Source organism: Capronia epimyces (assembly GCF_000585565.1).
Source record: "Capronia epimyces CBS 606.96 chromosome Unknown aczIQ-supercont1.1, whole genome shotgun sequence".
Classification (NCBI taxonomy): Eukaryota; Fungi; Ascomycota; class Eurotiomycetes; order Chaetothyriales; family Herpotrichiellaceae; genus Capronia; species Capronia epimyces.
In genome coordinates, this window is record NW_006912904.1 from 2,142,045 (window position 1) to 2,165,255 (window position 23,211).

General features: G+C 53.4%; 7 protein-coding genes across 7 annotated transcripts; 2 read left to right on the forward strand and 5 right to left on the reverse strand.

Annotated features, from left to right (window-relative positions):
- Positions 1-764: 764 nt before the first annotated feature.
- A1O3_00804 (vacuolar protein sorting-associated protein 1) lies at positions 765-3,119 on the reverse strand (the record flags this gene model as incomplete). The annotated part of the gene is made up of 5 exons (XM_007730954.1): positions 765-933; positions 984-2,741; positions 2,801-2,895; positions 2,971-3,040; positions 3,094-3,119. The coding sequence occupies 5 exons, from the start codon at positions 3,117-3,119 to the stop codon at positions 765-767; spliced, it is 2,118 nt and encodes a 705-aa protein (XP_007729144.1).
- A 1,331-nt stretch (positions 3,120-4,450) lies between these two features.
- A1O3_00805 (uncharacterized protein) lies at positions 4,451-6,270 on the reverse strand (the record flags this gene model as incomplete). Its single annotated transcript, XM_007730955.1, has 2 exons — positions 4,451-4,617; positions 4,665-6,270. The coding sequence occupies 2 exons, from the start codon at positions 6,268-6,270 to the stop codon at positions 4,451-4,453; spliced, it is 1,773 nt and encodes a 590-aa protein (XP_007729145.1).
- A 1,883-nt stretch (positions 6,271-8,153) lies between these two features.
- A1O3_00806 (V-type H+-transporting ATPase subunit A) lies at positions 8,154-9,263 on the forward strand (the record flags this gene model as incomplete). The annotated part of the gene is made up of 2 exons (XM_007730956.1): positions 8,154-8,595; positions 8,647-9,263. 2 exons carry the CDS (start codon positions 8,154-8,156, stop codon positions 9,261-9,263), a joined length of 1,059 nt encoding a protein of 352 aa, XP_007729146.1.
- A 67-nt stretch (positions 9,264-9,330) lies between these two features.
- A1O3_00807 (V-type H+-transporting ATPase subunit A) lies at positions 9,331-10,314 on the forward strand (the record flags this gene model as incomplete). The annotated part of the gene is made up of 1 exon (XM_007730957.1): positions 9,331-10,314. One exon carries the CDS (start codon positions 9,331-9,333, stop codon positions 10,312-10,314), a length of 984 nt encoding a protein of 327 aa, XP_007729147.1.
- A 2,009-nt stretch (positions 10,315-12,323) lies between these two features.
- On the reverse strand, positions 12,324-14,243 carry A1O3_00808 (uncharacterized protein; the record flags this gene model as incomplete). The annotated part of the gene is made up of 1 exon (XM_007730958.1): positions 12,324-14,243. The coding sequence occupies one exon, from the start codon at positions 14,241-14,243 to the stop codon at positions 12,324-12,326; it is 1,920 nt and encodes a 639-aa protein (XP_007729148.1).
- Positions 14,244-15,037: 794 nt separating this feature from the next.
- On the reverse strand, positions 15,038-16,853 carry A1O3_00809 (uncharacterized protein; the record flags this gene model as incomplete). The annotated part of the gene is made up of 3 exons (XM_007730959.1): positions 15,038-16,270; positions 16,329-16,691; positions 16,758-16,853. 3 exons carry the CDS (start codon positions 16,851-16,853, stop codon positions 15,038-15,040), a joined length of 1,692 nt encoding a protein of 563 aa, XP_007729149.1.
- Positions 16,854-17,982: 1,129 nt separating this feature from the next.
- On the reverse strand, positions 17,983-21,562 carry A1O3_00810 (uncharacterized protein; the record flags this gene model as incomplete). The annotated part of the gene is made up of 4 exons (XM_007730960.1): positions 17,983-20,067; positions 20,123-20,357; positions 20,620-21,074; positions 21,311-21,562. 4 exons carry the CDS (start codon positions 21,560-21,562, stop codon positions 17,983-17,985), a joined length of 3,027 nt encoding a protein of 1,008 aa, XP_007729150.1.
- Between the last annotated feature and the right edge of the window lie 1,649 nt (positions 21,563-23,211).

The window sequence follows — 23,211 nt, forward strand, 5'->3', positions numbered from 1 at the left end:
AATCCCCTTTTACCCTGAAGACACGATCCTGTTGACGAGCTGGGCCTGGCTCTGGCTCTGGACTCATCAGTTAATACTACTCACTGCCTCTGGACTCATCAGTTGATACCACCCCCTTTTCCCATGGATGTAAAGCGCAGCCTCGTTACACACGTGGAACCAGCAGCGGTTCAAACGGACGGACTGGTTGACTGATGAATCGAGTCGTTCTAGTATCTGAAACGAAATACAGGGAGAATACAGGGAGCCTAATCAAGCCTGTCTTGGAGCTCTATTGAACTATCATGAATGAATGAAGGTATGGATGGGTCTGGGTCTGAGTCTGAGTCTAAGCCGGCAGGTCAGGTCGCCATTCTCCTCCTCGGCAGCACCTTTGCCTCTTATCCACCGAGGAACGTCTTCGGTTTCGTCCCATCGCGGTCAGTGCCTGGCTTTACCAAAAACTCTGCTCGGCCCTGCATCATCCCTAGGTGCTCTGCCTTGTCTTAGCCCTGTCACGACAAACAACACCCCGATAATCTGCTCCCTACTTTGCGCCAGCCTAACTAGCCAGACACCCACTCCAACGGGTAGAGGTATCGTACGTGCTTAGTGTTGCAAAACGGACCCAAAGAAAGAACTTTGTCGAACAATCCACCATCTCCAACGCTGTGCTGTGCTCAAGGGACCCATTGCGATGGCAGTCTCATAGCTCGAATGGCTTTTCGGTCGTTCGAGGCCAACATGAAATTGGTGCGTCAGAACGTTTGGTCTCATATGCGCTTCTACTGCACCTGGCTGACGATCTCGCTGGCTTTACTCAAACTCTCCACCATCTGTAGGCATTCTTTTCGACGTCTGACCGTGTAGTCACTCTCCTTGAGCAGTTCATCGAGTTCTTGCGCCCGGTACATCTGCTCCAGCAATTCTCGCTGCATTTCTTCTTTCGTGTGCCTGGCGTGGCGTTAGTCTTGTTATCACAGAGTCCATTCAAGTCCACTCACTGTACTAGGTTCAACATGATTGCTTTCGGAACCATATCAATCATCGTCCTCCGAACAATGTTGAAATAGCTGTTGATCAACAGTTTGATCACCTCCACTTCTTGGTTCTCGCGTTCGGACAGTGTGCCGCTGGCTTTGAGGGTGGCAGGCGGTGGCTCCATAGCTGCCATCTTCTTCTTGTTCTTACTAGCAAAGAAGGAGCCGAAGAACCCGGAGTTCTGATCGCTGCCGTCGGTAGGAAGGCCTGGCGAGTTTGCTCTGGGTGGCACTGATGGTGGAAGAGGTTTGCCTGTTTTGGGGTCGACCTGAGTGGGTTTGCTGGCGCTGTGTCTGTCGTTGACAATGGCCATGGCACGGTGGCCGTTGAGGAAATCCGGGTGACCTGTATTGATGTAGCAAGACTCCATTGCCACCAGATCCTTCACCAATTTGTTGGTTGGATCTATTGATTTCCGGAAGAAAGCTATGACAACTCCGTGGAATCTCTCCTTTAGTTGAGGATATCTTCTGAAAATCTGCTTCTGGAGGAGTTGGGTGAGAATGCGGACAAGCTCGTCAAACACCAGAGAAACACATTTCAACGACGGTTCTTCCAGTCGCCGAATTTGCTGTTTCACGATCAGTTCGAAAGCTGTGGTCCCGACAAAGAGTGCCGGCTGAGAACCGGAAGAGTTGTAAAGGATGGTGCGGATGTCAATGTCCTTGACTTGATCAAAAGGATCGATGGCCTTGATACCGTTTGAATAGAGTTCGTGGTACACAAAAGAGATTCTGGCACCACCGGAAAGTTCGTTGCTTGACAATTCCGAGCTATTTCCGTCGAGAACAGTTCTGTATTCGTTCGCAAACTCGGTAATGATGTTGAGAATAATGTTGGAGCTGTTGTGCCCTAGTAGGTCGCCCGCACCTAGCTGCTCTAACTCTTGCGAGTACTTCTGCAGAGAAGTGGCAATTCGTGTCTTGATGTCTGGCAGCGTTTGTTTGATGTGCATCATCAGAATGAGGTTGAGCTTTCGGGCCAGATAAGGAGTACCACAGTATGACGCCTTGTTTCTGTACGAGGGGTGATTCTCGAAGAACTCCTTCTCAGCTTTCAAAGCCAAGTCTATTCGCTTCTTGTTTTCAATGTCCCGCTGGCCTCGATTGACCACAGGGACGTAGCCCAGTCTGAGTGGGATGATCCTCCCAGCGAGAATATCGACAACGTCGGTGCCGGCGTCCATCAAGTCGATCTTGGTCAGAACACCAATAGTCCTCTGACCTTCCGGGTCCACCTCACGAGCGAGCTTCAGGCCGTCCGAGTTGGCCAAATCCTGGTTGGCAGCTGTGACAGCCAGGATGATGGCATTCGATTTGGAGATATACTTGATCACCATTTCCCGAATCTGCCGCTCGATGTCTCGCGGTTGATCTCCGACGGGGACTTTGGTCAGACCGGGCAAATCGACGAGCGTCAGGGTGAGAACATTAGGAGAGTATATGCGCAGGTTGATCGGTGCTGGGGAGATGCCCACATTTCGGCCGGCCTTTGCTTCTGTTTCTTTGACAATTTCATCACGGATCTTGTTGAAGTCATGGAACTTCTGGCCGGGTAGATGTAGAAACTCTCCCCACTCATCGACATTTGCTTGGCTATCGGTGGTCTCTTTCATTTCTTTCTCGCTGACTCCATTCGTCTGCACCTTTGCCGGAGCTGGTCTGTTGATGAGCTGCAGGACGAGGGGTCGACGAGTGACGATGCCAGAGCCTCGAGGAAGACTGGGAGGGAGGTTAGTCGCATGGGCAGATAGGAGTCATTGGGAGCAACCATAGCTTACAAGTCTCTACCGACAATGTTTTCAAGAACCGAACTCTTTCCGCTGGACTGTGATCCGACCACCACAATCTGTGGCAAGTCTATGGGATTTTGAACCTGCGCGAGGGCCGGTCAGACCGGGGCACGATGGAAGGGGACATTGGATGTCTCAGGAACCAAGGCAGGACTTACTCCGACGGTTGTAAAGACATCTTGCAACTTGTTGACGAGAGCGATCAGCGTAGGGTCGTTCACGTTGACTCTGTAGAATCAGTTAGGTCAGGAACACTTTGTTGACAGTCCGCAGGCACTTACGAGTAGCCCGCAGGTGGTGCCGCCATGGTTGGCGCAAAGGTGAGCGGGAGAGGATCTGAGAGTAGATCAGAGCGAGCGGATTCGACGCTGCTTCGAGCAGAACGTTGAAGGGCAAAATCGAGTAGGTCGCGTGGTGTATGGAAAAGGTGTTGTTGGTATGGAGGAGGCGGACTGATACTCTGCGCAGTGCTGGCCAAATCTTGGGATGATGCACCTGCGCTCGGTTTCGCGGTTTGGGGACTGGCGGTCACGGTGGCAGCGCGCAAGTTAGAGTCACCAACAGTGCTATTCTGGCTAGCGCTGCTGCTAGCCCCTTCCTCTCGGAGGGCAGTGACGGTAGCACTGTCACTAGGGCTGGCACTAGGCGCTCTAGAGCGGCCCGGTGCTTGGCGCCCAAATAGAAAGGGAAGATGTGGCTTGCGTGTCGTCGCCATGACGCTTCCAGCAGAAGCAGTTCCCGCTCAGGCACCCTTCAAAACAAGTCACTCAGGGGCACACAGAGCGTGGCGCAGGCAGGAGCAGCTTTCAAAGGTGACAGTCAGTTGGCGACCGCAACAGGCAGCACTCATGTGGCCTGGGGTCGACTGACACACCTCCACGTACCCAGTTCAGGAGGGGCCTGTTGACGCGTAGGACGAGGGAGTCTTCTCTGTAGGTAGTATCTTACAGCCTGCCTAGTAGAAAGGTATGTTAGACGCTGAGATAATAACCTGCATGGAGTACCGATTGCTGGCTTGTGATCCGCACCGTCATTCATTGCCTCTCTAGAGTAAAACGGTACATCTAAAACTGCTGCCTGACTCCTCATAAGATGGTCACGGTGAAGAGGGTGCTCTTTTACAGCTGAGAACAGATAATTCAATGTAAGAGGGGAATCAAGTCAAGGTAGTCCCTAGCTAGGGGAGTGATTCTATTTCGAGCAGCTTAGCAGTCGCTACTGCCTCTTCTTCTCACAGTCGCCTTCCCTCCCAATGTGGCGCCAATGTGGTTCAATGCTTCCCTTAGATAGTCAAATGATGATTGCTCCTGTGTACCCATGTTGGCTGTGTTCCGCACTCGTGATGCCGGTGGAAAAGACACAAAGAAAACAACTCCTTCAATGCAACCATATACCCAATCGTCTATACTTGTGCAGTTCGTAATCGCCATAAGTATATGTTCCTATTCCGCCAACTCCTGAGGGATGTCCGTCCGGCAACGTACATCAGACTCTCCCAATCCTACAGCGTTGATCTCATGGCACTTGTTCGGCCTGGGTTGGCCCTGCCGAGCGAGGTTCGGAGGCCGTCGATGGGAGATAATGCATTCGTCCATCTGTGCTAGGTCAGTAGATGCGATCTCAGCAGGTCTCGACGCCTTACATTCGCACCTTGCGGTCGTCACCGCCGGAGGCAAACATCCCAGGATCCTTGGGATTCCAGGCCACTGTCGTCACACACTCTTTGCCGCTCTGACCGTGACCATGCCCAGGCAATTTTTCAATTAGCGCTTCGTTCTCCTTGTGCCACACGTATATCATGCCATCTAGGAGCCAGTTAGTACAGGTCAATTACTCAGACGAATGAACAAACCTTCAGAACCGCTGACCACAAAATTCTCGGCAGCTCCGCCGAAGCAGCTTCGGATCACAAACTCACCCTGCTTCTGTCCCCGGAACTTTCGAACCGTATCGCGGGTGGCTAGATCGATCATGTGAACCTCCCCTATCGCCATGTTGACCAGCAAAGTACTACCGTCGCGGCTCAAAGAGATACTCGTCATCTTACTCTCCGTTTTGATAGGCGGTTCCTCTCGATAGGTTTGCATATCGAACACGCGGATTATGTTTTGCGGGTCTAGAGCAACTAGCCAGTGGCCATCTTCGGTAATGGCAACATCTTGCACACGAAATCCGCGCGGCCAAACATGGACGGGCCGATCTGGTTGCGAAGACTGTAGATTCCAATGGCACAGTTGAGAATTTCGATCGTGGCTCGCAGTCACGAAACTCATAGAGTCGGGGCCCCAAGCAGCAGCAGTGATACCATAGCTTGAATCCACAGATTGATGCTCCAGTGTTACTCGCATTCTCCCAGATTCGACATCAAACACCCGAGCCTTGCAATCTTGAGAGCAGGTGATGATTTTGGTGTCATCGGGACTCCAAGCCACATATGTCACCTCTGCACTGTGATGTCTGAGGGTATGTATGCATTTAAATGTAACGGTTTCATAGATGTTGACCGTACGATCTTGACTTGCAGTGGCCAACTTCGATCCATCATGGGAAAACTGAACGTGCCAGACTTCACCTGTATGATCTTCTAACTGGAGAGCCGTCCGAGATGGGAAGTACTCCCGATCACAGATGTGATCCGAGTACAGTGACGGAGCAATCGCCGTGTTGTGATACAGACACTGGTTGATCTGATTTTGTTTGACCTGGTCAAACAATTCGGCCAATCTGTGATCTCGAATCATGACGGAAGGAGCAATGCACCGAGACAGATCCTGAAGGAGCATCTTCCGTGATTCTTCCACCGTACCGGGCCAATGGGCCTTGGTTCTGAGATCCTCCGGAGGGCACATAAGCAATGTGGAAAGAGCATGTAACTGATGTATGTCGTGTGCGAAAGGCGTGAGCTCTTGTCTCAACACCATAAGCGCCACCCCGAGATCTCGTTGATCAAGCAGTTCGAGGAACTTCTGCTGCCGGATCCAGAAGAGCATCTGATCCGTATCGGCCCCTTCTGCTAGTACAAGGCCTTGGTCGTATTGGTCATCGTCGCCATGTGAGTCTTCGCTATGGTCGTATCTGCGCGACCCAAGCAGGATCCCTTCAGCCTCGGACCACACGCCTTGGAGGATTGCGCTTCGAAATGCGGCAACCGGTGGACTTTCCAGTTCATACCCACTCTCGGTGCTCAACACGCTGGCAGCATTTGAATAACCCATGTCCAGAAGGCCTTGAATGAGAATCCTCACCACCTCTTCTCTGTCGTGCCCACGATAGGTGGGTGGCTGGACTGGTGACAGCCTTCTTACCGCTCCATTCTTAAGGGATGGACTCGACCCGCTGAAGTTATTCGATGCATGGCCATTGATGGCGGCATGTGCAGGTTTTCTAGGAGTCGAACCGTTGGAACTTGTTGTATGACCATTGGAAAATACCTGGCCGGTATCTTCATCGACTCTCATATTGCGGGTTTGGATTCGCCTGCGCTTGAACCGGCCGTTTCCTGCTCGTGAGCGAGTCTCAACTGACAATCCTTCCGCAGTAGGCCCGATGTTTGCTAAGGTAGGATCGTTATCACCTGCACTGCCACTAGAGGAGGAAGACTGTCTTCTTCTTCGTCTTCCTCGCCTCTCCGATGGCTGCACCTGCTCTATAGGTAGAAGTGTTGCAGTGGGAGTATCCGCTAGTATAGGAGGCACGTCCGCAGTCTGGGTGGAAGTGGGATTATTGATATGTTGGTTTGGGGTCTGGGAAGAGGATTCTGGGTAAGAAGGATGGGAAGGGTGTGTCGAAGTGGATGGGTCGTCGGTAGTGATTAGGTCGTTGTTCGTGGGCGGGTGGGTTGCCAGCTCGTCGTGGCGGCAAAGCCGCCGGTATCAATCTGGAAGACCACCTCGGGTCGTAGAGGAGTCGCCACTCTTTTTCAATAGAACAAGATCGTTGGTGAGAGCTCCGCGTGACAGCAGCGAGGAGTAGAAAACAGGATAGAGCACATCCAGTTCTGCCGTGACCAGCCGCTGCAGCCGGAGTGGGAAGTCAACCAGGGCGTCGTCTAGCACGGGAGGAGGCAGTCGAGGCGTTACTGGTGGTCAGGATTAGGTAGGTGGTCAGGCGGAAGGAAGATCAGCGCTCCCAACGCCAGGGCGTTGCAGCAACTTAGAGGAGTGCTCAAGAGATATGTAGATTGCAATACTGGTGTACTCTGTAGACGGATCACCGGTGGTGGTGGTGGTCGTTGGAAACCAGCCAGATGACAAGACGTGGTGATGGGGTTCGGGAGGATGATGCCAGTGTCGGAGAATCCAGGTCCTCTCGGCTGCCCACTGCGCACTGCCCACGAATAGGGAGATGTAGCTAATCTACAGGTATCCATCCACCAGCCAGCACAGGCACTGGTTTAGCGGGAGTGTTGGCGTCAGGGAGCTTATTAGTGCAGTGTCTGATGACCCCAGAGCCCAACCCTCACCCAGACGCTCTCAGGTAGCACCTCTACATCCCACAATACATTGGTCTCAACCCCTCCAACCACCAAGTGCAAGCCGAAAGCTGCAGCCTGAGAGCCCCTAAGCCCTTCGTTCACCGCCATGTGCTCCATTAGTAACAAGATAGTCTGCTCTGTGACTAGTCATCTGGAAAGGCCATGTCAAGCTCGGCATGCGTTGCTACAACGTCCCATCCCAATGTCTTTGTTCGGCAACGTCTGTTGCCTCCACACGTGAGCTCAACGTGAATGGTCCTCGAGGCTGAATATTCGACAGTCAGGGTGCCCAACGACTGCAGATTATGTTGAAGAAGGGCAGGTGGGTGCCAGAAGTTAACCACTCTGGTGACTCTGATAGGAATAAGGAAATCTCCAGCTTCCACAAGATACTATCTTTTAGAGCCTGTACGGTTGTTCAAGGCCTGTCTAGAAACCCTAACCTGACCATTCCTAGCTTGAATGTGTCTCGTTGATGGGAAGAACTAGCTGTAGACCTGCCATTGGTTTTGACGCCTACTCCGAGTCTCTTGTGCCATCCCTGATCAATCCTCTATGATCGATTATTGTATGAATATTAACAGGCCGTAAGGATATGCTTGAGAGTTCGAAACAAACAAGAACCAGACACGGGCAGAAATGTGCGACCTGTCGATGGCCAAGGTCATCCAAGTACCTGGGATTGACATTGGCCAATTATGTTGAGATCGTAAGCCCATGGTGCAGTGATAGAGATCCTGGTCGGTCGGTCGGTCGGTCGAGGTGCGGGCGCAGGCGCAGTCGGAGGCAGGGTGGAGGAAGCTGGAAGCGCAGTGCAGGTGCCATCCTAAACCCACCTGCCAGCAACCCGTTGATAAATGATTTCATATGCTTGGATTTGGTCGTCCTCGTCTTAACCACAGAAAGTCAATTGTCGAATTCATCACCGGCAAAAGCATCGACGATCTTTCTGACCTCAAGTACCTTCATCAGCAGCTCGGTCTTCCTAGTCTCGTCGAGGACGATCTTGAAGGGGAGCTTGCTGGTCCCAGCTTCAGTGACACCTCTATCTTCGCCTTCCCGCAACCCCTTCGGACCCTACCCACTACTGCCCGCACATACAGAAGAATGCCTGCGTCGAAAGAGAGTGGAATTGGCCATGACCAGCAAAATGGTTCCATCTTTTCCGTTTCCGGGCCGGTCGTGGTCGCCGAGAACATGATCGGTGTAGCCATGTACGAGCTTTGTAAAGTCGGCCACGATGAGCTGGTCGGCGAAGTCATTCGCATCGAGGCCGATAAAGCTACAATTCAGGTCTATGAAGAGACTGGTATGTGAAGGTCTTGCCGCACCGTGTCTGCACAATGTTGACTCTTTCTAGCTGGTGTCACTGTCGGCGATCCAGTCCTGCGAACGGGCAAGCCTCTATCCGTGGAGCTTGGCCCTGGTCTTATGGAAACCATCTATGACGGTATTCAGCGGCCTCTGAAGACCATCGCTGGCGAAACCAACAGCATTTACATCCCACGCGGCATCGCAGTGCCTGCCCTAGATCGAAAGAAGAAATGGCCTTTCACTCCAACCATGAAAGTCGGAGATCACATCAGTGGTGGAGATGTCTGGGGCAAGGTCGTGGAGAACAGTCTTCTCAATGAGCATCGAATTCTCCTGCCTCCCAGAGCTAGAGGGACCATCAAGAAGATTGCTCCCAAGGGAGAATACACAGTTGCCGAACCACTGCTTACCGTTGAGTTCAATGGCGAAGCCAAGGAATACCCAATGATGCAATCATGGCCTGTCCGAGTCCCACGACCTGTCAACGACCGCCTGCAAGCCAACTCACCCTTCATCGTTGGCCAACGGGTGCTCGACGCTCTTTTTCCGTCTGTGCAGGGGGGCACCGTGTGTATACCAGGAGCCTTTGGTTGCGGGAAGACCGTCATTTCACAATCAGTCTCCAAATTTTCCAACAGCGATATCATCGTCTATGTTGGGTAAGTCTCTCGTCTTAATCTCTACTGATGATTGCTAACTTCCGGGCGGCTGCGGGGAACGAGGGAACGAAATGGCAGAGGTCTTGATGGACTTTCCTGAGCTCTCCATCACCGTCGAGGGCCGGAAAGAACCCATCATGAAACGAACATGCTTGATCGCCAACACCTCCAACATGCCGGTGGCAGCACGTGAAGCCTCCATCTACACGGGAATTACAGTAGCGGAGTATTTTAGGGACCAAGGCAAAGCAGTGGCTATGATGGCTGACTCGTCCTCTCGGTGGGCGGAGGCTCTGCGAGAGATCTCTGGACGTTTGGGTGAAATGCCTGCAGATCAAGGATTTCCTGCCTACTTGTCCGCCAAGCTTGCGTCCTTCTACGAACGAGCTGGAGCTGCAACAACACTGGGGTCTCCGGAACGCACTGGCAGCATTTCAATTGTCGGAGCAGTCTCACCTCCTGGGGGGGACTTTTCAGATCCCGTCACATCAGCGACGTTGGGTATCGTGCAGGTCTTCTGGGGGCTGGACAAGAAACTGGCACAACGCAAACACTTTCCAAGCATCAACACTTCGCTTTCCTACAGCAAGTACACCAATATCCTTGACAAATTCTACGCGAAGGATCACCCTGAGTTTCCGAGACTCCGCGACCGCATCAAAGAGCTTCTTTCCAACTCGGAGGACCTTGATCAGGTTGTGCAACTTGTGGGGAAATCGGCTCTCGGCGACCCCGACAAGATCGTTCTTGATGTGGCTGCCATGTTGAAGGACGACTTTCTGCAACAGAACGGCTACAGCGACTACGACCAGTTTTGCCCTCTGTGGAAGACAGAATACATGATGAAAGCGTTTATGCAATTCCACGACGAAGCTCAAAAGGCGGTTGCGAGCGGTCTGGGCTGGTCCAAGATCAGAGAAGCCACGAGCGAGATCCAGCATGGGCTGCGCAGCATGAAATTCGAGCTACCCGATGACCAGGAGGAAGTCTCTGCCAAGTACGACAAGTTGTTGCAGAGCATGTCGGAGAAGTTTGCGAGCGTCAGCGATGAATAAACTTGTGTGTGTTTGGCCATGGAGCAGAGCAAGGGATAACCGGAATGGCTATGAAGGGTGGCAGCAGGTGGCAGTTTAGATGGCAGGGGCAATAATGTATCTTCTACCAGGTCGCCCTCGTAGTTTCGACAAGGATTATCAGGTAATGATAGTACTTGAGTCATTAGATTGAGCTTTGATGTGTGTGTGTGTGTGTGTGTGTGTGAGAGAGAGAGAGAGAGAGAGAGAGAGAGTGTGTGTGTGTGTGTGTGTGTGTGTTATTCGTACACCTCGTTAGGTACTCAGCCTATATGGGTCAAAGCCTGTTCCGGGCCTGTCCTGCGTGGTCCTCGGCCTCATCCACGTCAACGGTTCGCAGTTGGTAGTGAACTGACCGAGGCTACATACATGTGTTCTTGGCCCAGGAGAGGGAGCTGTGCAGGGCCAAATGGCAAATGCCCTTGGCCGACCAGACTGTCTATGTACTAAGTAAGAGGCACCTAAGAGGTGAGTGTGAGATTTACTTGGGAGTTTAGAGTAGATACTACCTACCTAGTAGTACCGAGTGGTAAAGGTCGGATTATTATATACGTTTAAGTTTCCGACTATAGAGTATAACGTAGTCTTTTTTTATAATAAATTATACTAGCTACTAGTCGCGACGAGATGAGGGAACGGACATTCCATCTACTAACTAAGAGGTGAGTGTGATTTACTTGGGAGTTTAGAGCAGATACTATATACCTTTACCTATTATATATCTGTCGAAAGGTTGAAGGGTGAAATATTCTACTCCGTATATTCTCTATTAAAGGGTCGTAGGGGGAGCGTATATGAGTACCATAGAGTATAGTATAGTATAGTATAGCTGTCACGGTTGCAGGCCACAGTTACCACATAACAAGAGTGCAACTATAGGTCACGTATTACTACGTAACTACTAAGGCTTAGCATAGCCTTACTACATACGTAATAGCGAGAGAGCCTTATGCTCGTTACACTCCTCGTAACTCTCTATAGAACTCTCTATCTTAGAATTCATATTATATTTGGTATACACGTTTACTCGTCGCTGTGCTCCGTGATAATAGCCCTAACTAGCTTTCGAATAGTTGAAAGGATAAGGCTGGGAATACCTACCTAGTAAGTTTGACAGCACCAGACAGTACTAAGATGTAAGAGGCGGATTATATATATTTACGTTTCCGACTACGGAAGTATAACGAGGTCTTTATTCCTAATACTTAATGTCTAATACTCTTTCTTACCAGCCACCAGTCGCGACGAGATGAGATGAGATGAGGGAACGACACGGACGTTCTCGCTATACCGTATCGTGTATCAGAACAGAACAGAGCCACCGCCATCCGACTTCGAATTCGAATTCATCTAGATCTAGACCCAGGCGCGGTAGGGCGAGCAACGGAACGGGCGACGGGCGACGAATCGAACGCATCGAGGAGATGAGAAGAGAAGAGAAGAGCAGAGAAGAGTAGAGAAAAGAAAAGCAAGAGCAAGAGCAAGAGCAAGAGCAAGATCCTGCGTGCGGTCTTGGTCTCATCAGTATTGTACCTAATACCTGCTTTAGGTTGGGTTTAGGGTTTAGGTGAGTGCTTCATATCGATTTCGACGACGACGACGACGACCAGCGCCACCACCATCACCACCACGACTAGCTAGTGCTACAGTATAATGCCATAGTATAATGCCATAGTATCCGTATAGTGCCATAGTATAATGCCATAATATAGTGCCATAGTATAATACCATAGTATAATGCCACACTATAGTGCCACAGTATAGTGCCATAGTGCTGTATCATATAGAGGAATTAGATAGATATATCGGTGAAGTATTCGTATTTTCGTGACTACCTAAGGTATATCCATCCCTGTCCCCGTTTCCGTTTCCATTTCCATTTCCATTTCCGTCCCCGTACATAATAATGTCCTCCGTACTCTGTACTCCGTAGACCAATGATTGTAATGTCCTCCGTATTCCGTACTCCCTAAACCCAATGATTAATAAGGTCACAATGCCACCCCCGCCTCCATGACTTCTTCTTGTTCATCCTCTTCCCACTCGAAGCCCCGGCCCTGGGCAGCCCACTCGACCATGTTGCCGGCGCTGGCTAGCAAGATACTCTTGGGCCCGTCGCGGACGCGCACGATGGCGGCACAGGTGACAGGTTCGTCGAAGCGGTGGTCGGTCAACGAACCGGCAGTACTGGCACCACGATTACGCTTAGAGGTATTCTCCCATTGACTCTGACTCTGACCAGGACTCTGACTCCGACTCTGACTGGTGTTCGGCCAATCACTCCAACTCTGATTCTGACCACCACTCTGACTCTGACTCTGCAGAAGCTGCCCCGACGCCGCCGACCACAACCCCACACGGTGGGTGCGGTAGTTGTCGGTGGAGGCGCTCAGGACGAGATCCAGCTCCGGATCGTAGGCAAAGGCCATGCCGTACCTGTTCTGGCGGCGGGTGGCGGGCACGTCGAAGGTGACGACGGGCGTGCTGGGCATGTAGGTGGGCGCGTAGCTGGACTGGTTGTGGCGGTGGCGGTGGTGGTCGTGGTGATGGTGCTGGTGGCGGTGGTGGTGGCGGTGAGACTTGTCAGGCCGAGACTTGTCGGGCCTAATGTTGTCCCAGAGGGTATTTCCATGGTTGCCAGTGGGCCGGGGGTCGTGAACCCGGTTCGGCACGGGGGCACTGATGAAGCGCAGGTCGTAGATTTTCATGTCTGTGAGCCCGTTGACCAGCACGCGGTTGCCGTCCGGGAGGGCGACGATGCCGCTGATGGCGCTGGAGTGCTGGATGCGCAGGGCCGCGAGCGAGGCTGACGACGAGTCCAACTCCGCCGACAATTGGCCTCGACCTGGACCTGAACCTGGTGGTGGTGGTGGTGGGGGCGAGGTTCGAATGTCGCCGAAAATCAACTTGCCGGAGCGCGAGCCGCTCATGAAGATGTGCTCGTCCTTGAACGCGATTTTCATCTGCTCGCTGTGCACGGGGATCCACGCTTGCTGCTGTGTGTACTCGACGTCCGTCACGACCGCCACGCCGGCGCTGTGTGCAATGGCCAGGCTCGTGCGTGACGGCGACATGGCAAGATCGAGCACTTGCGACTGAAACCGTAGCTTGACCATCATATCGAGCCCGGCCGCACTGCTGGACGTCGAACAACGAGATAGCACCAGCTCGGATTGCCAGTTCGCTCCCCCGCCGGCCACGACACCGCCGAAAGTCTCGTGCGACCAGCACGCGAGCTCTGGACCGGCCCAGACGAGGCATTCGGGTTTCGGCGACTCTCGCAACACACGTTTTCGGTGCGGCGAGTATAGATGTCCGCCGGACCCGAAATCGGGCTGTTCGTATGTTGTTGGCCATCTGATGCTGCTGCTGCCGCTGTTGCGTGCCATCTCGTCGTAAGGGTCAGCGTCACCGAGAACAGAATCGTGCCGCACACCCCCATTGGGCCGATCAAAAGCAACGAGTAGACACAGCAATGAGGAATTGTACGAGAGCGCCGTGAGCAAGGTGCCCGTTGACTCCTCTACCGAGAACTGCTTCGTGACGTCTGCCCTCCCGGATTCGTAGCCCAGGGTCGGCGGCATCAAGAGAGGCTCACTGAAGGCGTCGGCCCCGGAAAGGCTGGAGCCATAGTACTCCCGAACGTATGTTCTGGCGTTGGTGTGCAGATTGCCCAGACGCCGATCGAAGTTGAGCAGCGGGTGGTGCAACAGCCTCGAACGTGTCACGGTCGAGGCTTGTTTGGATCTCTTCGACGCCTCTTCGAGCCTCTGTGTGGTCTGGATCGCTTTCTCCGCGCTGACAGCTTGGCGGCTGTAGTTGGATCCTGGGGGCGCGATGTGGTTCGCTTGGATCTTGAAGTAGCGGTTGGTCGAGGGGTCGTAATAGTAGCCCGGTATATCGGCGGGCATGGTGGGGATGTGAAGACGAAGAGGCAGAGGGGAAGAGTGTGTGGGTGTGTTTTATGTGTGTGCGGCAGAACCCGATGGGTCCGGTTCGTCAATGATTAATCACCGTGACGGGGAGAACCGTAGAAGGCTCAATGAGAGAATAAAACCATTACCGAGTACTGTTAGTGGTAGTAGTAGTACTGGTAGGCGATCTGCTCATCGTTCGGCCAATATGTGTGAGTGGAGGAGGGCATAGCGGGAGACAAGATCCAAGACAAGGGTGTCTGAGGGAGGGAAAGAAAGCGACGAAGGGGAAATGGCCACAACTTAAAGGGAGGGGCAGGAGGAGGAGAGAAGATGATGGTGATGGTTGAGTAGGTACCTAGGTAGGTTTTGAGACTGAAATGTCAGAGGCATTGAGTTGATTCTGGATTGGCATGAAAATGGGAATTGCATGGGATTCCGCAGCCGTGAAAATGCCTACAAGGGTAAAGCGCAGCCTCTTAGCCTGACCAGCCCATGCAACCCATGCAGCCACTATCACTCCTCAGCCAGTCAATATGTATCAATGGCAGCTTGCAGGGGGTACCGGGCTGTCGGTATTACACGGCTCAGGTCTACTCTGTCCAGTCTGCTCTGTATGGACGATGGACGATGGACGTCTGGTCGCATCCTCCCTTGCGTTGCGTTGATCATGCGGGGCCTGGGCTTGACAGCGGCCCTAGGCCCCGTGGAAGCAGAATGTCTCCAGCCAACAACGACAACGTCCTTTCAACCCTGGCGTTCAACCCTGGCGTGCAATTCTGGCTCACGACTCACGACTCCTGGTCGATCTCATATTCGCTGATCCCCATGCCCCACACTTTGCCCATGTCGACCACCCAGTCCCTGCTGACATTGACCCGCCACCTTTCCTCGCTCCCATCGTCACCCCCTCCAGCCGATGTACTAGAACTACCCAACGTGGCCGACCCTCCGCTGAAACTGGGCCCAGACGCGCGAACCACAAGCCTGAGTTTTTCTAGTTCGCCCAGCTCACGATACACCCGGTCACTAACCCCATGTCCTGGGCGGTTTGGAATGCCGTGTGGGTGAACGGCACGGAGAATGGCGACAAGGCGCTCAAGTGTGAAAGGCCGTGCGACCCCCAGACCCGCGTTGGCGGCAAATAACGATTTCGCACGGGTCTTGGGGCGTGGTTTCGACTCAGAGTTATTCTTGGACGGCGAGGCTGTAGGAGTGGAAGTCGACTTTCTTTTCGTTGGCATTTGCCTGAGTCTTCGAATCTTTCGGCTCATGGTTGCAGAACTGGAACTTAGGCGAGAGAACAGAAGAATGTCGTGCTTGGGAAGAGTGTGGCTTGCTAGGTAGGAGGATACGAGGATTAGCGTGGAGAAGTGCTTGAGCAGGGGTGGGTTGGTTGACGCAGTTCTGGACAGTAGAGATGGCGAACGAGCGTCGCGAGGCGGCCCTGAAGCGGAGAGGACCCCGTTGGACGGCGTACTCGGCGCGTCGGGTGCGCCTCTCTCGCCGATTGACTGGGAGCGCGACACCGTTCCTAGAGAATCCGTCTCTGCCAAAGCTCGTTTCTGAGTAGACGTGGAAAGTGTACGATGCAGCGCCCGTTCCCCCTCCAACTGGAACAACGCTCGGTTTTGAACAATCAGCTTCGCAAAATCCCAGGTCTGCCCTCGACCAGTGCCAGTGCCGGGGGGTTCTTGTCCCGAGACCAGCGGCCAGATGAACCTCGGCCAGAGTTTGTGGCAGGTTGACCGATATCTTGGAATCGAGGTGGAAGAAGTGGCGGCGATGAGCGAATCGTAGACGGTCAAGGCAAATTGGGCATAAAGCTTAGAGATGGCCTTCTCATCAACTGCGATCGTGGTCTCGGGTGGACACGATGACAGCGGAGGCGGGCCCTCGGCCGTAATGATGTAGACTGCCTCTCGGCGTGTGTAGGAAGGAAAGTGAATGTGTGGCACACCGGTTCTGTGCAGTATCAGTGGTTGGGGAGAACCAGATGTCATTATGATGGAGAATCCAGGAATCTGGAACGCTTGTTAGCAATGCTGCTCGGTTCAGCACGCTTGAATGCCTGCCACATACATAATCTCCCAACCGTGCCAGAGCCGGGAGCAGCGTGGCACCCGCCTGCTTCAGCTTATCGGTGTCTTCCAGTACAACCACGAATCTCCTTCCGGCGGCGTGTTCAGATAGCTTCCGTAGGTTTTCCAGGAGAGCATTGATACTGTCCACCCTGCCGTATTGCTCCACCCGTGTTTCCAGCCCGAGGGCTTGTAGAGCGGCGGCAAAGACCTTGGACACCAGATGTCGCTGCGAAAGACATTCCCGGCTCCGAAGGACAGCATAGTCGATCCCTCTCCTTTCCAAAACTCCGACTATCACATCCTTTTTACTGGTATGCTCGAGGCCGTGGGCGACCAAGACCGCGGGACTAGGGAATACGCCCTATCCGAGGTGATGTTAGAGACCGGATTGGGAGAGGCAGAGAGGCGGGGAGGCGAATCGGCTCACATTGAAATAGGTGGCAAGTTGTAAGATCTGCGAGTCCCGACAGGGCAATTGCTGTGAGATCAATTGCAAAAGATCGGGTGGAAGCAATACGCCCATCTTGCCGGCTGGCTGCGGCCACAGGTGATAACAATCAATGACTACCTAGATGGGTACGCTCTGGATGGGCGGAGCAGCGCAGGACACAGGCACCTCAGGGTGCGGGAGTGATACAGTAAATCAATTAACGCGTGTTTTCGCTGCGACGCGTTTCCACTGGCCACGGCCACGGTGTCACGTGTGGAGATGGTTCCAGGTGCTGAAAGTGCAAAGCCTCGCCATCGCCATCAGTCAGGTATACTGTATGTACTAACTCGCATCCAACGGCCTGAGTGAAGTCTTGACTCTGCTTACAGCGACTACATTATGGTCGGTGGGCAGCATGCTCGTTCGGTCTATGCTCAGAAATGCACGCGCACACGGCAGCAGCAGCAGCAGCAGCACCACCACCACCACCAACAACAATGGACCAAGGAGCGTCTTCTTTTTTTGGTTCCTTTTTTCTAAGATACAATTTTTGTAGCTCGAGAAGTCTAGCTCGCGGCTGATGGTACAGGCCCTGTCACCATCGACGCAAAAAACCTAGCCAGAAAACCATGAACCCTGGTTGCTAAGTACATAGCCAATTTCCCACCAGTCGTAACAGTGCCGTCCAACCCAGCCAAGGGAGAGTCGTCAATCGCGATGCAGGAAAACGAAACTGGTCGCCATTCCATGTCACACTCGGCAAAACACGGAATGATATGGCCGGTACCTTGGTTGGATGTGAACACGCCTGTGGGTCTTTTTTCAAGATAACACAAAATTGCCCAGCCAGAACCATGGAAAGAAAGCTCGAGCAAGCCACGATATCAAGTCACGATATCCAATGTGCAGGCCCCGGGTCTCGATTTTCCGAAAAGCCCCTAACCTGTGATACAACCTTCAATCTCCTGCCAGTGCCAGACTGATTCTGGGCCAATCATTTTCCGAAAGCATAATACATCTTGGGCCGTGAATGCGTTGGTCGTGATATTTGTGGAGCGCTTTTGAGTGTGGGTTTGGTACAGTCGTGATCGAGCGCGTCGTGACAAGGGAAAGCACATCTCGCTGTGGCGCTATGAATGCATGGGTGGAAAGAAAAATGCTAAAAACTTCATCATGTCGTGATCATAATCGTGTCGAGAGCCACATGCTGGGGAATCACCCATCAGAGGACATTGTTGGATCCGCCAACTGCCCCGTTGATGAACCCAGGATAGCCGTTCTGTCCGATGTCATTTGCAAAGGGGCGTGCATTGTACATGTTGGCGTTGGAATCGTGGGCGCCAGCACCGGTGGGATGGTGCATCATGCCGTAGGTATTACCATTGGAAGGTATGTTCTCGTTGCCCATGTCACCCGGTCCGTATCCATTAGGAGGGCGCATGGTGTTGAAGCCACCACCGACAATCTGCACATTGCGGCGACTGTTTGCGCGACCACCACTGAAACTGGCGAGCAGGTTGTCATTGGCAAGTGGCGCTCCCCGGCCTTGAGGTTCGTTCCCGAGAATCTTGCCTGCAATGCGCCGTCCGTGGGGGGTTTGTTTGATCAGTGGAAGGATAGGACGAATGGCATCGACCAGTCGCATCTTGGTGTGCGGATCGGCGAAGTCCATGGCGGTTTGCACAACATAGTTGGCAAATGCGTCACGAAGCATCTTTTCAAGCTCGGTGCCAATGAACATCTCCTCAATCATGCGTCGCTTGGTGTCGGTATCCGCGGTGCGCAAGCATTTCTCAATGACGTTGGAGCTGAACTTCTGCTTGGACAATGCTGGGATCCTGCCCAAGAAGCTCTCGCACAGTGGCTTGGTGAACGCAATTTCGTCCAAGTCGAGAATGTACTGAACAACGTAGTTGCCGAATGGGTCCTGAACCAGGTCGAAGGCACAATGGGTGATTCGGGCAATGAGTTGAGCACGTTGAAAGCCTTGAGCATGGTCGATGCAACGTTGAAGAACACAACATCCATGTCGATGGGTGCCGACCACCACACAGTACTTGCCAACCGCATCATAGATGAACTGCGAGCGCTCAGCCCCAAGACGAGTGAGGCACTTCTGCACAACATGGTTGCCGTTGAGATCTTGGACGAGGTCGACCACCCGGCCAGACAAGGCTTGTATGATGGTGTCAACTTGTTCCGGAGTGCGGACAAACTCGATCATCTTCTGAAGTGCACGGGTACCATGTTGGTTCAAAGCAATGGTGGTCAAAGCAGGAGCTGCGGTGTTGATCAGAGTGGTGCGTTGTTCCTCATTGCAATACTCAAATAGCTTCTGGCAGAGATAGTTGCCGAAGGGATCGGTCATCAACTCAATGATGTGAGGGCAAGTCTCGACGAAGATGGCTTGAATGTTTTCCTCGTTGCCGTCTTCGAGCTTGCGCTGGAGATACCGGCAGCCGTGTTGATCCTTGCAAAGCTCATACAGTGCGCCGCGGTAAGTCTCGAGTGGCACATTGTTGAAGCGAGCTTCGTCGGCTTGGTTGCGACGCCCGGCGACCGCACGCGAAGCTGGGGGGTTGATACCATTGCCGATCCCGAGAATCACTTGACCTTGGCCGTAGCCTGGAGCAGCACCGCCCATGCCAGGTTGTGGGTTCATCTGACTGACATTGAAGGTCTGCATGTTGTAAGGGTAAGACTGAGGCGGTGGATAGGCCGTGGTTGGACCAGATAGGTTGGTCATGCTCGCATCAGATGCGTTGACAACTGTGCTGAATGGCGCAGCGCTCGCATGCAGGCTCGACAGAGAGGTCGCAGCCCCGTTGGCCTTGTCCTCGACCTTGGCAGATCCGTTGGTCAACTCGCGACTCTGACGATTGTTCAGTGCATTGGCAGGAACGCGGCCGAGACTGATGTTGTGGTTATGGAATTGCTGATCAGCCTGCATTTTGGACGGTGTGGGGGTAGAGTCGAGAGTGAGAGACTTTCTGACAGTGGGAACGTCGTTGGTGGAGTACGATGTCTGGAGAGAAGTGGGACGAGATGTAGATAGCGAGGACGGCAGAGGTGAGTTTTCCTCGAAGGTCACTCCCATAGAATGGCGTTGAGACTTGCGGCGCGACAGATCGGCTGGGCGGTCAACCACAGGACTATTGATGTTGAGGTTGCTGAGAACCGGGCGGTACATGGAGGAATCCGTATGCGGCATGCTCTGATGTGCTGGTCGGTAGCGCGATCCAAGAGTCCAGTCGAGGTCTGGAGTCTTGGAATTGGCAAGGTCAAGAGCTGCCGAGTTGGCTGAGAGCTAAGAGAGAAGAGTCAGTTGGGTGTTCGAGGGCAGCATGAGTTGACATTCATACCTTGAGGCCGTCACTCGTCAAAGTGGGGAACGTGTCGTCACCTTCAAGCTGGGCAAATGCCTTTGCAACTGGAGACTTCAGATCGACTGGGAGTGACAAGTGCTTGTCGTCGTCTTCATCAAAGAGAAAGCTGGTGGTGTTGGCCAGGCCAAATGAGTTGGCGGGTGCAGCTCCGCTCATGCTGAGACGATGGGGGTGGCGAGTGGGATTGACAGGCATGGAAAAGCGGTTAAGCCTATTGACAGAAAGGTTAGACGAGGAACAAAGGTAGAACAAAGGTGGACGAGGGGTTAGAGATGAGGCGCGTTGAGAGACATGGTGCAGTGACAGATTGTTTGTTGAAGCAGCACAAGAGCATATCACGTGGGCATGTGAGAGACAGAAATGGACGTCACGTGGGTAAGACCAAAGTGAATACCGCCGCATCACGTGCCTCAGGGGCAACTGAGGACAATGGCAAGGGATCAATCCACACAGGACCAGACATGGGGACTTACGTTGCTGCAGCCCGTGTGGTGGGTATATCCTCTGGATAGTACTCGTCCTCGTCAGATCCGCGACGAGATCCAGGGACTGACTTGGCAGAAGGCTTCTCTGGTTGACTGTACAGACCGTTGCCCGAAAGACGACTGCCCGGAGGCGAGGTGACCTGAGAGCTGGATTGAGAGAAGCGCTTGCCGAGGCCTGGAGGGGACATGAGGCTGTTCATGGACAGACGGCTGGAACGGGAGAACCGATTGCTGAATGCACTCTCTGCATACTCAGGAGGAGTAGTTGGTTCGCTCACAGGGCCGTTGAGGCTGATTCTATTCAGGCGGGTTGAGATTCGATCAAGGTCGTGGGTGCTGGCTCCCATCTGCAGACTTCGTTCTTGTAGTTCCAGAAGACGCAACTGCTCCTCAGCCTTCCGTTTGGCACTCTGTATGTCTTCGTAGATCTGCTTGTTCTTCGCCTGTGGCGGATGATTATTAGTCTCCATGACGAGTCTAAAGATGGTGGATGTAACAAGGATGTAGATCGGTGGATAGAGATAGCGGACGAGGGTGAAACAGTTCGAAGGGGTAGAGCCGAGATATTTATAGGGCTCGATACCCGATTCACTTCACAACCAACATTCCAGCTCGACAATAGGCTGTTATTTGCAAGAACAATAACCCTGGGTTTCAATCACACAAGCTTGTCACCTACCACACTCGGAGTTATTGCAGTGTATTGCTGTCCAAATGGCCGGGCCACTGGCATCTTGCTCGAGTCGGTTGTGAAGCGGCGTTGGAGGCTCGCGCGGGCATCGTTGGACGAGGAATGGATGTTCGCGAAGAAGGGATTCTGGTCTCGCGCGGTAGAGGCGTTTGGACTGAGCGGACCCTCTGGGTCAGGAGAACGCAAGCTCGGGAAGCGTAGCTCCTCCATACGGCCACTGAGGGTGTTGGACCAGGCCATGGCGAACGTCTGGTTGTTGGGCACACCGTCAGCAAACATTACTGAAAGCAGGACCAGAGCTACAGCTCGAGGGCTTGCCTGGGTATAGCCAGAGGCAGAGAGTGGTATTCCTGGAAATGGAGCCTGCTGTGACCCAGATCCCTCCCAGACAGCAGAAGCGAGAGGTCACGCTGCATTTGTGGGCTGTAGCCATCACGTACCTCGTACTTCCAGGGATGCAACTTGTGTCCAACGACAACGTTGACCTCCACTCCTTCCAAGTCGTCCTCTGAGGTCGGGTGCGCGAATTAGACGCCGTGGGTGGCCGTCCAGTGTGCGGGTGGTGGGACAGCGACCACGACAAGCGAGGAAGAGCAGCACCAACGCTGCGGACGTGCTTGACTCGGAGGCAGCACGACGGCCAAGATATGCTCCTTAAGGACCGTGATAAGAAAACAACAAAACGGCACGAAAAGAAACGAAAGAAATAATGTTACAGGGAGGTGTCGAAGTACAGGGTGCAGGAGAGTGGATGGATCAGTCTGGAGAGGACTGTAGCAATGGAGGTTGGCATGGACTGGACCTCGACCTCGACAGGTTGCTGCGACTCGAGCAACACTCTCCCCCTCCCTCTGTCGACGCCCTTGGGGGGGCTTCTCTCGGGCGGTTCGCTTTGAGGCAAGCGCCAGAAGCCAGCGTGGGTACCCGGCCTAGACGAGGTTGTTTAATAAGGGTTGAGCCATGCTGCAGCTGGGCGTGGGCGCTCTCTGGCTGGGGATTGCCCTCTGCCCACTAAACGACAGCCGTGGGCGGAACTACTGGGGCTCCTTAACCCCCTTGGGCCCTTAGGCCCCTCTCCTTGCTTAGGCACTCGGGGCTAACCATCCCACTTGACCAGGGCTCAAGAGGCGAGGGGCGCGGCGGACAAAGAACCTGCTTGAGATCGCCAGCCAAAGTCTGGTCTGGAGTGCACAGTTATAGTACGGAGAGTGTGTACGGATATAATATAGTAGTCCAGGAGGGTCTCAAGGCCTCGTTTGTTTCAGAAGACCGATAAGTTCCACTGGTTGTTGAGGCGGACATAATATGCCTGCCCCTCTTCCAGGCCGTTTAGTACCTGGAGCTATCCGCAAGACGAGGCTGGTCAAATCGTTCGACGCGAAACCCCTGGACTTACCTGTTGGCTCAGCGAAGATTGAACGTGCCAGTAGTGGCTGTAGAAAGTAGGTGGGTGGGCGTTGCACCATTTGGTGGACTGATGGTGATGATGATGGACCGACCAGCACTCGGCCCCCCTTGACACCAGGCCTTAGGCCCACGGAGCAGAGCAGAAAGGCGAGGAACGCCTCTAGGCCGGGTTAGACGATGTTTTTGATGGCACTCGCCAGTGCCTGTAGGCCACAAGGAGGCGGCGATATTGTTTGAGCAAATCACCTCCATGGCGCTGCACACCTCCATTGCGCGCCAATCGAATGAAAAAAATCTTGCTGTGCATCGCAAGATGATCGGCCTTCATCTCTCGAGGGGTTAGAGGCCGACCCAACAACCAACCCATCACATCGTCTGCTCGGACGGATGTTTCTTCAATCTTGCAAGATGTGGGGAAACGCAGCGTTGGCTTCTGATGGGCTTTAGGCGCCTCTGGCTCCCCAATCCCAGCAGAAGCCACC